This window comes from Anabrus simplex, chromosome 12 (assembly GCF_040414725.1).
Source record: "Anabrus simplex isolate iqAnaSimp1 chromosome 12, ASM4041472v1, whole genome shotgun sequence".
NCBI classification, from domain to species: domain Eukaryota; kingdom Metazoa; phylum Arthropoda; class Insecta; order Orthoptera; family Tettigoniidae; genus Anabrus; species Anabrus simplex.
In genome coordinates this window covers 75,045,598-75,059,588 of record NC_090276.1, presented here as the reverse complement: position 1 = coordinate 75,059,588, position 13,991 = coordinate 75,045,598, and the positions used below count along the sequence as shown (strand labels likewise).

Genomic DNA, 13,991 nt, shown 5'->3' with positions numbered 1-13,991 from the left:
CTCAAAACTGATCAGCAACAGGATTATTGTCACAGCGATGCACAAATTTCCTATGTTGAAAAACATGTACACAATCGGATTTACAGCACCTGAAGCGAAACCACCTCATATTACGATACATTACCTAAGTAAGCGTGCGTGATCCAACTCCCTGTTGCTCGGCAGTTTGCAGGCCGACACCACGATCACCTTGCGACCGTAGGTGTCATCGCCCACCACGTCGACTATGCCGTACTTGGCTACATCCTGGAAGTCCTCCTCGTCTTCCTCGTTGTCGTCCACAAAGTGGTAGGACAAGCTGTCCACACCAGCAGCTATGACCGGAGCATTCACTAGCTCCTCCTCGAAGTTCTCCTCGATCGTGCCGTCGGACACGGGAGACTCCAGGTAATCCAGGCCACTAACATCGATCTTCTCCTCGAGATCTACTGCAAAGGCGACACGTACAAAACAAGGTTATCGTTTCCATACCAGTAACAGCAAAAATAGGAGTGCAACCACTCACTAAAGACAACTCAAATTATAATACATGATTAGTATAATCACATAGAGAAAACTCTCCATTATTTGTGTATGGGTTATCTCGTTTGCAGGTTATTCGTGCAACCTAAAGAAATCAATCAAAAATAAAAAGCATAAAATTAAATAAATAAATGTACTTGGTGTATATTTTTCCCAGTTTGTACTTGGTTTTCTTAAACTTGAGTTGTTAAGAAATGTTCCTGGTATGATGACAGTAAATCCCACACCAAGTGACAAAAGAGCACCTTATCCACTGTTATCGGTCCTGCATCTCTGTTGGAATTTAAAAAAAAAAATTTGTTATTCAGTTTCCATGGTATCACAGCAGAATAAAGTAAAGAATCGTGTTTCAACAATGAAGCAAAACTTCCAAGTTATAGTAAAAAAACCGAGAGGAGAGAGTATGCTTTTAAGAGAAGAAATGTTGGAGTATTGTGGGCACAACAGTGATAGAGATAGACCTTCAAAACTTAAAATTTAATTTCTGTGCGTTGTACGTCGCAGTTGTACAGTGGTTCGACCAAGAATGTAGTGTGGTACACTGAGTACAGAGGAAGTCGAGTCACTCCATGAATTTTTATTAAATTTGATCAGCATTTTTCAATTATTCATGCATGTTACCCTGTCTTTATTATACAGTATAAGACCTTTCAACATTCAGTCTGCAAGTCTCTATTAGCAACTAGCTGCGCATCCTCATTTAGTTCTTCACCTCTTAGCATTAAAAACAGAGCCTAACCATCATCAACTTGATCTCCTTCTATGGCCGAATCCATTATTCACCTCGCATGAAATCACCACCGACGACAGCTTGTGCGTCCCCCTCATTCAGCATTGTTCCCTCCCCATACCAGCAAGCATCCTTGCTACATTCATTTTTATTACATTTAACTTATGAATAAAATATCCTGAGTTCGACCAGCTTTCACTCTAGTGCAGTACATCTCAAAATAGACCGATGTAAATATAGCTTTGCCGCGAACTTACAGATTACTGTTGTTGATCACAACTCTGAGTACACTGCGTTAGCTTCGCTGCACAATGATTCAATTTTACTTATTACACTACCATCCTGAGAGATTACACATCCTAAAATGATCTGCCTGTTCCAGTTCTGTATTCCCAAACTGACATTAAATCCATGACCGTGAATGTGTGTGTTTGCAAAGTTATGTAGAACTAAATATAGCAATTAATTTGAATGCCAATGCTTCGATACCAAAAGTCTCTTTGTCGTAAGATCTTATAAAGCACAAGGATGTCACCTGGAATACTGCAATACTGGCACCTATGTTTTGAAACTGTTACACCAAAGCCTTGTCAGTTCTGTCTGAAATTTGACTGGAGCCTGCCCAAAATTTGCAGAAAAGGGAATCATGAAACTGTTTAATTCAGGCGATGTTTCTTCAATATTCCAAAACTCATTGTTGCGTAAATATTCGAGGACTTCACAACAACCACCAGATCTGCAATCAGACAAGTTGCATGCTTTCCCCTGTAATAATAGTTTTTCAAACAATAAAAGTTCCATCTAATAAGAGCTTGAATTCTGTCCCAAACAGTGCCGATCAACACATTTCTGGTTTGTAGTATCACCTGTACACATTCTGGTGGCTCCACATGCACTCCCCATCTCACCAAAGTGTTCAACTGTTCCACAAATGAACATTCTGCTCATCATATGTATTCAAAATACTTGCACTTGTGTTTGATTATCTCCAAAGAAAATTCACGAGAGCTTTACATGTTTTAAACATATAACTATGGTTTGAATTATATAAGTATTTGAAAGGAACAAGCATGTGTTAAGTCAGAGAGAGAGAGACACGTATAATAGCATACGTATGTCATGATGGACCCCAAATACCCAGCAGAAAAAAGCTTGTCTTGTTGACAGCAGAAAAGAGAGGATGTAGAAGAACTGTGATTGGTAGGAAAGGAACCTGTCTATTTGAAGACAGCAGTGAAATGTGGAGTTCTTTTTGCTATCTGCTTTATGTTGCACCGACACAGATAGGTCTTATGGCGACTTTGGGATAGGAAAGGCCTAGGAATGGGAAGGAAGCAGCCGTGGCCTTAATTAAGGTACAGCCCCAGCATTTTCCTGGTGTGAAAATGGGAAACCACAGAAAACCATCTTCAGGGCTGCCGACAGTGGGGTTCAAACCCACTATCTTCCAATTACTGGATACTGGCCACACTTAAGCGACTGCAGCTATCGAGCTCGGTAAATGTGGATATGGTTCAAGTTGTTTTCTGTTAGTCATTGCCCCCTCTTCATATAATGATCTCATTGTATGAATGTTTTTGTTTGTAATGCTGGTCCGAGGACGGCGATCGTTTTGCTGATTTTCCATACGTTCTCGTCCTTCCTTGAACTTTTTATGCCAGGCAAACACAAGCGTCCTTGACAATGTTTGATCACCGAACTGTGCAGTCAATTTCTGGCAAATTTCCGCCAATAACTCCCTCACAAGCAAGAAATTTTATAATTATGCATTGCGCAGTGGAGCGGTGCACCTGTTGCACCGACAATGTGAGTGTTACTGACGAAACGGCGGTAAATATCTAACAGCAGGCTCTCTTCACTCCTAACAGTCCCGCCTAAGCATAGCAGAAGCGCGGGGCCAGTCTTACCAATTGTTGATGTTCAGGAACAAAAGTCCCGTTTATATTTGATCAACCTTCGTATTAAAGATGTGTTCATTTTCATGATCTTACAATATGATGTGGTATGAAATAAATTACCTGGAAATTAACAAATGGTGCCTTTGTCCCAATTCCCATTCACTTACGCGACAAGCATTCAGAGCCCTGCAGCACACCCAAGTGTAAGATATTTAACTTTCAAATAGCATATCTCAAATGCGGCTGCCAAGTTGAAAACCTAGAATTAGTTGGCCCTTTTTACGGCACTAACTTATCTATTTTAAGATCCACTGCTTTAGCCCTATCATACTGTATTGCAGAATACTGTTTGCACCAAGAAATTAGATGTCCAGCTCAACCAGGCAATGAGAACACTGTAGATTCAAGGGTGCTGACTTTACTGGGAGGAGTGCCACAATGCTATAAATGGCGTTGAAGTCTAAATGATCTGACACCGTGGTTAGCCAGTTCGAGTCCCGTTGGTGGCAAAAAAAATTCACCATCAGAATGTTCACCGGCAGGGTAGGGGAGTTGGTGGTATACAATTTATAATCACTAATAATAATAATAATAATAATAATAATAATCACCATCATCGTGCGGCCTCAGCTACCGTGTGCAGACATTTCAATTTGATGCCATCTGGCTGTCTGCTCGTCAATTTCGACGTTCCCTTTTGCTCTAAGCCTACTAGGCCTACTAGTAAACCGAAGCTCTCTTGGTAGTCTATGGCTGAGATTTAATTAATTATGTCGGGTGAACACCAAATGTGTCACCAGAGTTCTTTTACATGGCTGCATCATAAGACATGGAATGTTGAATGGATCTTTTTCCGCCCTTCAAAAATCTGACTACCTGTACCAGGTTTGAACCCGCTATCTTGGGATCCGGAGGCCAAAACTCTACCACTGATCCACAGAGGCAGCTTCTAATCACTAGATTACGTGACAAAAGGGTGGATTAAATTCCAAACCTCTCCACAGTGCTCATATGGGGTGAGGGCATATGATGCTGTTGATGGTGATTCGTCCGTCAAATGGGGACGTTAAACCTTGATCAGACCTTGGTGCTATTCGACAGGAGCAGGCTATGTGTCGGCACCGGGTCTCGCCCTCTAACTTCCTACTTTCATACATCCGGTCGTTTATTTCATCTCACTGACACCACTGATGAGGTTGACGTCAGACTTCCAGTATGATGTGGGGACAATGTTTTGCCACAGCAAAGTGTTTACCACTGGAATGAACAGTTCAAAAGGGGTCACATGAGAGTGAAGGATGAGGAAAGGTCCAGGCGTCCATCTGCAGCCGTAACTGATGATAATATTCAACAAGTGCGTGATATGATCCAGAATAACAGAAGAGTGACTGTTCTATGAATTTACGCTCTTAGTACACCCTCAGACTACAAAAAAAAATGGATTACGGAATGCCGTTCTTCCTTGGTGCAAACAGAGAGTGGCGTAGTCATCTTTACGTTGCTACAGAGTAAGCCATACTGATCTGATAACGCTGAAACCTACCACAGACGTAGTAGACAACAGTGCCATCTAGCGGCTGGTGAGCATACAACGCCTTGGAGCCAACCTGAAGACAATTACAGCAAAATTGCAGGTACTTACTGACTTGCCCTCATATTTCACATGTTAAATATGAAGTTCCTAAAAATACTAACTAATCAAGATATTGAAAACAGAAAGTGAAATAATGAGGAAACTTCTGCAACATGTCATACTGGATCCTATGTTTAAGAAAAGAAAATATTTATACCAACATTAGTACGATGCGTGTTTAAGTAAAGATCATTTTGTTGTAGACACTAGTAGTTCGCGCATGCGAGGTGTGCCGGCATGCCTCGGTAACAACGGTGCTCAGTTGCAGCTCTGTTGCTAACCTGTACGGTTCTGTTCTATGCTTGCTCAAACGTTCAAGATTATCAAATCGCTTGCCCCGTGCGAGGTTCGGTAAGGATCCTGTCTGCTGTAGACATTCACCGACAGATTTGCCAAGTATACGGTGCTAATGGTATGAGTGAAAGCAAAGTGCGTAAGTGGGTACAAGACTTCAAAGATGGCCGTGACAACGTCCATGATGAGGCCCGCTCCGGTTGCCCATCTCTGATCACAGACGATTTCGTGGCTTCAGTAGAAGTGAAGATTCGTGAGGACAGACACTTCACAATAACAGCTCTCTCAAACACCTTTCCTGACATGTTTAGGTCAGTGCTTTACAAAATCGTTTCTGAAAATCTTAACTTTAGGAAAATGTGCTCCTGTTGGGTACCTAAACTCCTAACGGAGGACCATAAAAACAGAAGATTTGAGTGTTCGATGAAGTTTTTGACTCGTTATGCCAAAGAAGGTGATGACAATGTTGAGTCAGATCGTAACGGGAGACGAAACATGGGTTTTGCATATGAGGACGAATTGAAGCAACAGAGCATTCGCCTGTAAAGGCGAAGGCCAAACAGACTATGTCCCAGCGCAAGATCATGAAAACAGCCGTGAACTCTTGGTTATCGGAGCAGGTGGCAAGTTTCTGTGAGGAGGGTATTCAAAACTTAGTTGTAAGGTACGGTAAGTGGAGGCTACATTGAAAAATACAGTAAAGTATGTAGAATCTACAAATAAACCTATTATTATTATTATTATTATTATTATTATTATTATTATTATTATTAGTGTAAAATGGCCCTCCATAGGCTGTATCTAATAATTAAATAAATAAATAAATAAATAGATAAATAAATAAATAAATAAATAAATAAATAAATAAATAAATAAATAAATGTGGTGTTTGAAAATCTATTTCGTCGTGGACTTATTTTCAAATGTTCCTTAGTTATGAAACATGCCTCGTAATCTCATATTTTATTCTGCTATAAAAGTTTTTGAATTTAACAAGCATCATACTTGTACCTCTTAATACCGAGAATGTGATGCACATTGTTACTTCAATAGAGCTGCTGAAAACCACAACACTAGCATGACAAGACTGTGGGGTGGTCAAAGTGCAATCCACATTTCAATGCTGCTAGCTGAGCGAGGACTAGAAAACCTTCAAGGATAGCAATTACGGATTGCATATGAAGCACAAGCATTCCATAGCTTTTGGTGCTAAGTTAACATTCCACTTCCAGCTCTCATCTGTTCGGAGCACACCAACATTATAATTTTCCCCTCTCTGGTAACATGTAGACAAAGCCCAGAAAATTAAGAGTATTGGACAGGACAAGGAGGGACTGAAAGGGTGGCTAAACTTCTAGAAGGGAGAACTCCGAAAATTTGACAACGTGAAACATTATCCGACCCTATAACAATTACGAGGGCAACTCCGAAAGGCATTGTTATTTATTGGACCTTTATATTTTCTTTACAAAACATGAGTAAAGAACTGGAATTGCTGAGAACACTTCTTGCAGAATTGTGAGGGACTGCAAAAAGACCTCAACAATGTAGTGAGAAAATGGAATGATGGTAAACAGGGTGCAATGTCAGTCTGTAAGTTTCACCAATAGGAAAAACCCTCTCGATGTTAATTACTGTGTTGACGGAGTGAAAGTACATCACAGGGATCACTGCAAGTACCTAGGTGTTGAGATTCTCCCGCTGTATGGGATCCTAACCAGGATCACTAGACTCCAGAACTGGAAAGCAGTGCAATTTGTTCTCGGTGATTACCAAAAAGGGTAGTGTTATGAAAATGTTGCAAACTTTGGGCTGGGAAAACTTGGGAGTAAGGAGACGAGCTTCTTGGCTAAGTGGTATGTGATACAGATATCCATTCCCTTAGAGGACCTGATTGATTTGTCCTGAATGAGTAAATTTACAATACCAATATGATGGATCTGTTATTGAACATTGTAAGGTTTCAGGCTAATTCATTCCTGTTGGCAGATTTTTGCCCCAATGTGCTAATTTGGGCTCGTTAGTCGGTAAATAGCACACCTGCGAAGTCACATGGCCACAGCACTATGACAGATTCTGCAGTGTATATCCATATCATCAGATAGCCTGGCAAGCTTCAAATTTTGCCTTAGCCGAGTCCTAGTCTTACTTGTGCCAGGCTCCTCACCGTCATCTATCTTATCGACCTTCCATGGTCAACTTTTGTTCTTTTCCAACCCAGACGGTATTGGAGCACTCGACGCCTCGGGAATCTTTCATTTTTACGCCTCTTGTGGCCCTTGTCTTTCTTTGGCCGATACCTTCACTTTTTGAAGTGTTAGATCCCTTCCATTTCTTCTCTCTGATTAGTGTTAATAGAGGATGGTTGCCTAGTTGTACTTCATCTTAAAACAATAATCACCACAACCAGCGCACACAGATGACCACCTTGGAAAGCTCAGTGTGAGAACTCCCCAGTAAACAACGAAGGGTGAGTTAACTCTATTAGCATGTGGGTATGTGGTTTTGATCTTTTCCAGATGCCAATGAAGGATCATTAACCTGATCCGCTCCCAACTACCAGACTGGAGAATCCAGGGGTTCAATAACTTCTACCCACCATGAAGGCAATAGTCCCTCCATGTGCAGTGTTAGAACGCGCTGCAACAGCAGCAACACAGCGCGGACACAGATAATCTGTTGTTGTTAACACACTGCGACACAATGCTATCAACTGTTTAATTTGAGGATCTGTGCACGTTGTGGGTGTGACATAACCCACTGGTGCATAGAACAGAGTCTCTCACAAGGAGTCTTGCCCTAACAGCAAAGACACTGTTCTGAAGATTCTATTGAATGGTAGTTGGTTGTGAAATCTACTGATGTTCAATTCTGGGAGCGATACCATATTTAATAAATTTCAACAAATGGCAATGGTTGCTGATGGTAGAGATACTGACAATGTCTCCTAGGTATTAAAAGTAATTATATTTCTAGGGATGGGTTTGTGAAAATGAACACTTCTGAAATATACACTAAGAGTTTTATAATTGACCTTCCCCAATTACAGTGAGGGGCTAGACCCTAGTTTTACCCACCATGCGTCTCCTTAGAGCTGCTCACCTGGGCATGAAGATCGGATCGTGAGAATTTGTATATTTTGTTAATAACATCATCATTTCATTTTTGCATTCTTGTTTTGTTCTTGCCTAATTAACTGTATGATAAATAAGAGAGACGTTAGATGATGAAAGATGAATAAAGGTACAAGGTTAGACAACCTGAAGACAGCTGTTGCAAGGCATTCTTTCCATTTGTCTCATTTCTTTTCCCATTCATGTCAAACTCTTTTCCCGTTTCTCTACGGGGTTGGGTATGAAGCAAGACGAATCATTGTAGCGAAATTTCATGACCAGATGTCCTCCACGACATCAACGTCGGCAGAGGAGGTTTGTTTGTTTTTGTTTTTTTGCTAGTTGCTTTACGTCGCACTGACACAGATAGGTCTTATAGCGACGAGGGGACAGAAAAGAGCTAGGAGTGGGAAGGAAGCGGCCGTGGCCTTAATTAAGGTACAGCCCCAGCATTCGCCAGGTGTGAAAATGAGAAACCACGGAAAACCATCTTCCGGGCTGCCGATAGTGGGGTTCAAACCTACTATCACCCGAATACTGGATACTGGCGGCACTTAAGCGACTGCAGCTATCGAGCTCGGTGGCAGAGGAGTTAATGAAATGAAAAGAATGATGTGATATATGATAAGAGAAAGGGACAGGGTAAAACCCGATGCCTATTCCTGTCGAATGCACCAAGGCATCTGCTCAAAACTTAAATTTCCCATCTGACAGATGAATCAACATTAACAGCGTCATATGCCCTCACTCCATATGAGCACTGCGGAGAGGTTTGGAATGAATCCAGGCTTTTGGCACTCAATTTAGTGGTTAGAAATTGTACACAACCATGTCCGCTACCCTGCTGGCCACCATTCTGATGGTGAAAACTCTTTACAACAATAGGCCTCAAACTGGCTAACCGCAGTGTCAGACCACGGGGACTCAAAATGTAACCATCATAGCCACCAGGCAGGCTAGCAACGCCATTCCTTGTGCAGACAGCCCCTGTGACAGACATGAAATTGCCGCTCGTGGGATTGATTGATGCGTACCGCATATATCAATCGGTGTTAAGAGAATTTTGATTTCTAATAATAATAATGTTATTTGTTTTACGTCCCACTAACTACTTTTTAAGGTCTTCAGAGACGCCGAGGTGCCGGAATTTAGTCCCGCAGGAGTTCTTTTACGTGCCAGTAAATCTACCGACACGGGGCTGTCGTATTTGAGCACCTTCAAATACCACCGGACTGAGCCAGGATCGAACCTGCCAAGTTGGGGTTAGAAGGCCAGCGCCTTAACCGTCTGAGCCACTCAGCCCGGCTATTTTGATTTCTATCCTGTTATGTGTTTGTAGTGGTTGGTATCATGACAGCCCTCCCTTAAGTTTTGTTTCAAAACAGATGACAGTCGTGAAGTGCGCAAGGCGTGTGTTTTTATGTTCTAGTGGAAGTTCTTTTGTCAATAATGGTGTTCGGAAATATTCCTGTACAATAAATTATTTTCCTTATAGATTAAGCTCCAAATTTATTATTATGGAACAATCGGCTTTTAAGACTGGTGTGCAATAACTACTGCCTTGGTGAAGAAAGCAATGAGGAAACTACCTTACTCCACATTTCTCCTGTACGCCTATGATGTGTATTATAGCTGACAGTGGAACTGTCAAGGTTCCAACCAGCCTTCAGGCTGTGGACTCTCATTCGTTCATTCATACATCTTGTACATACCTACATATCTGTAAGTGGTATAACATATGCAACAGTAGGATAAGAAAGGCTAAGGATTGGGAAAGCAGCAATCTTTGTCTCTGCCTGGTGTAAAATGCAAAACCCCAGGAAACCATCTTCAAGACTGCCAACTTGCTCGGTGCAAATACTCAAAATCAACATTTCTGTACATGTGTTACTGTAGTCTACACGTTATTCATTAGAAAAATTCACTCACAAAGCATGGCATTTCTTTTTAAACTGTTTACCCTTTAAATGAACCTCAATAGGCCAACATAGTTACTACAAATATGTTTGAGTACTTTTTTTATATATACAGAACATATATATTATCTGAAGCCAATTCTTTTCAATTTCAACTCAGTTAGTGGAGCCTCCGTGGCTCAGGTGGCAGCATGTCGGCCTCTCACCGCCGGGTTCCATGGTTCAAATTCCGGTCACTCCATGTGAGATTTGTGCATGGACAAATCAATATGATCAACATAATCATTCATAAAACAAAACTAATTAAATAAATGCTGAACCAGATAGTTATTCCTTTCGAAATATTGTTTCAAGACTAGGGCCAACTATTTCATTTATTAGTATTGCTCTGGGTACTCCGGTTTTCCCTGTCATCTTTCATTCCAGCAACACACTCCAATTTCATCCGTCAGTCGTTAATCATTGCCCCAGAGGAGTGCGACAGGCCTCGGCAGCCGGCACAATTCCTATCCTCGCCGCAAGATGGGGGCTTCATCCATTTCAAACCTGACCAGGTCAAAGACTGGAAAACAGGTTGTAGGTTTTCAACTCAATTAATTTATAACTTAGGTTCTTCAGACTGCCAAAACTAACTTTCAGTAATAAATCTATAAACTACCTGCAAGAAACACATGGTAACAGAATTATATCTGAAAAGTTGTTTCTACGTTGCTTTTTTTTAAATATCATCACACAAACCATTTTCCTTATTTAAAAACCTAAATAAACGCTCTCCTTTACAACAGTATTTCAAACAATATTTATAAAAATAATAATTACAATATGTGTATGGTTTGAACACCTATTAGCGATTTTAATTTTACACTGCCTGACAAAAGAAATGGAAGCACGCAGAAGGGGAGGAAATGAAACTTCATATGTTGAGAGGGTATGCGATGTTATTTCAGTTGCTTTACGTCGCAGCAACACAAATAGGTCTTATGGCGACGGAGTGAGAAGGAAGCGCCCGTGGCCTTAATTAAGGTACAGCCCCAGCATTTGCCTGGTGTGAAAATGGGAAACCATCTTCAGGACAGCCGACAGTGGGGTTCAAACCCACTATCTCCTGAATACGGGATACTGGCCTCACTTAAGCGACTGCAGCGATCGAGCTCGGTTGATGATTACAAAATCGAGGTAAATTTACAAAGAACTTGGCAGTACAACATTGCACCCGCTCTGGCGTAGATGTGTGCACTGCCTCTTGTGAGGCAAGCTGGTTCACAACTGTTGTAACTGGTCCTTCACATCCTGGATACTGGCACTGGGACAGAGTTGACGTCCGAGCTGGACCCACACGTTCTACAGCGACAGATCTGGGGATCTTGCTGGCCACAGGAGTACCTCAACAGCATGCAGACAGATGATAGACACATGTGGCGTGTGTGGACGAGCATTGTCCTGTTGAAAAATGGCACCACGATGCCGTCGCATGAAAGGTAACACATGAGGACGCAGGATGTCCGTGATGTACCCTTGTGTCATCAGAGTTCCCTCAATCACAACCAGCAATGACACAAAGTCATATCCAATGGCTTCCCACACCATGATGCCAGGAGTAATACCACTGTGCCTCTTCAATACATTAGAAAAATGAGACCTCTCCCCAGGTCGGTACCATACTTGCAGGCGATGGTCATCTAGGATAGTGCAGAACCGCGATTCATCGTTGAAAACAATTCAGTTGATTATGCAGCCCAACATCAGGCCGTTGTCACATCTGAATGACCCACAAATCTGGATAATGCAAGAATCGACCAGCCGGCAAAAACAAGACCCACAATGAGGCCAATTTCTAACTCTGTTGGGTGCTGATAACGCTGTCTCACAAAAATACGCAGCATCTCCGCGTCCTTCACAGTGATCACAACATCTGACGCTGTTCAAGCCCCTTTTATACCCCATCAGGCCTGGTAACAACAATAAACACAAACAACACTAATTCACTCCAGTGATTGCTCGGTCACAGAAAATTGCAACTCTAACCGTTCAAAAACCCGTCAATGGTATGTACGTCTATGAAGTTACATTGACATCTGACCATTCCTTCTGAATGCTTCATTTTCTTGTCAGGTAGTGTATTTATTTTTAATTTCTATTTACTGATGCAAAAACAACAATCTGGCTGAATGGAAGAAGAGCCAAATCTCTCATCTTTCCAGGGGAGACAAATCTAATCTAGTCTAATCACCAAGCATATCAGTCTACAGATACATAACACAGCAAACTTCAGATGGAACTCAATTAACAATTATTTAATTTAGAAACACATAACAAAAGGAACATAGTGAATAAATGGCACTACCACAACATGTACAGGAAGATACATATCTACTGACAGAAATTGCAATTCAATTATCTGAGGAGAGAATCTTCACAAGAATATTCAGAACAAACAAATCCTCAGAAGAAAACATCCACAGATGGTATAACACTAGGTAAAATTAGTGGAAGAAAAAAAGCCACTTCATCTAATGTTATTAGAATACCTACACACAAAGAATTCTTAAAAGCAGGAACAATACCACCAAAAGATTAAAGCATGCGGTTAGTAACAGCAGAGGATCAGAGTAGCAATGCAGAGTTAGCCAGGCATGCCACTCTTACCACTTGTAACTGTTGCAGTTTGCAGTAGTTCTGTGTCATCAAATTCCAAATTAGGTTCATAATCATGGTAGTCAGACAAACTGGGATATGGATCCTCATGATCATTATGTGAAGCTGTAGAAAGCAGAAAATATCACATGACAAAACACATACAATTTGTACAAGGACGCATAACGTAGCACAATAAAGATCCAGGGAAAACAAAGATGGTTCATAACCTCACTGATGTCATTGCAAGATCCAAAATAGCATAAAGCACCAAGAACATAAACTTAATCCCTGAATAAGGATAGGAATTTCAATTTTGCACTAGTAAGTAAAAGTCTAAAGAATATAATTATTTGAAATAAATGGCAACAGTAAATTACATACAACTTCTCACCCTACCTGTCACTGTACGAGTTGGACTTGGTCTGGGCTCACAGTCTGCTTCCATTATGATAACTGATCACGATTTGGAACTCACACACATATACAGTGGTACAACAAGTGCAAATTAAGGGTCATTTTACAATGTGCTCTTTGAATCGTAAATGTAAACACGTCACTCCAATATCAATCCGAAATTCCGAACATTTAACCCAATTTTACTTACGGATATGACGTTACCAATTTCAGCATTGCCAACTATACGTTAGGGAACTAATCTTGTGCAACAGGGAAACCACGTTGAACAACAAAACACTCTTCATGTTTGTTTTTATGAATTTCCTCCGAGTATAGAGTTTGCTCGAAGGATCTTTCATGTCGTTGGCACGAAGTGATTTTCCCGTTACTTGCCTGTATGATTGGAAGATTTGAAAATAGTGTTGTGTCACTAAATTCTGCAGACCCATTTGATATCGAAAAAGTGAACAGAAAAAAAAAAAGGAGAAAAATTTAGTTGTTGTGGCTATGCATAGAGTTAGTATTATTTATGCGAGACGAAAGGAGGAAGATAGCTTACGTAAGAGAATAATAGAGTCGATAATGTATGTAAAAGAGAAGTAGAGGGTATCCGAGGCGAAGATTGTAAGACTCGAGTTTTAATAAATTAATGATTAGATGTGCGCAACTAAACTAGGCCACAGAGCTAGTTAAAAATAGAGGAGTTTGGAGGCGTTTAGTTTATTCACAAAGGTTTGCAGACTGGACGCGGAAAAGCCTCAACTTCAAATGCATATGTATATCGCGCGAAACTTTCTTGAGCCCTGAGCTCCATAGACCAGAATGGGAACTAGGGCACAAGAAAAGGTTCGC

General features: G+C 41.1%; 1 protein-coding gene across 3 annotated transcripts in view; it reads right to left on the bottom strand.

Annotated features, from left to right (window-relative positions):
* The window catches only part of RhoGAP68F (Rho GTPase activating protein at 68F), a 91,367-nt gene extending 78,033 nt beyond the window's left edge, over window positions 1-13,334 (bottom strand). For 2 of the 3 annotated variants that reach the window (XM_067156414.2, XM_067156412.2), the window contains exons 1-3: window positions 13,140-13,334; window positions 12,753-12,866; window positions 125-428 (exon numbers count right to left, since the gene is read on the bottom strand). In XM_067156414.2, the coding sequence (XP_067012515.1) occupies window positions 125-428; window positions 12,753-12,866; window positions 13,140-13,188 (467 nt within the window). In that variant the 5' untranslated portion in view covers window positions 13,189-13,334. The remainder of the gene's footprint in view (window positions 1-124; window positions 429-12,752; window positions 12,867-13,139) is intronic. The other variant, XM_067156413.2, reaches the window with a different exon arrangement.
* Between the last annotated feature and the right edge of the window lie 657 nt (window positions 13,335-13,991).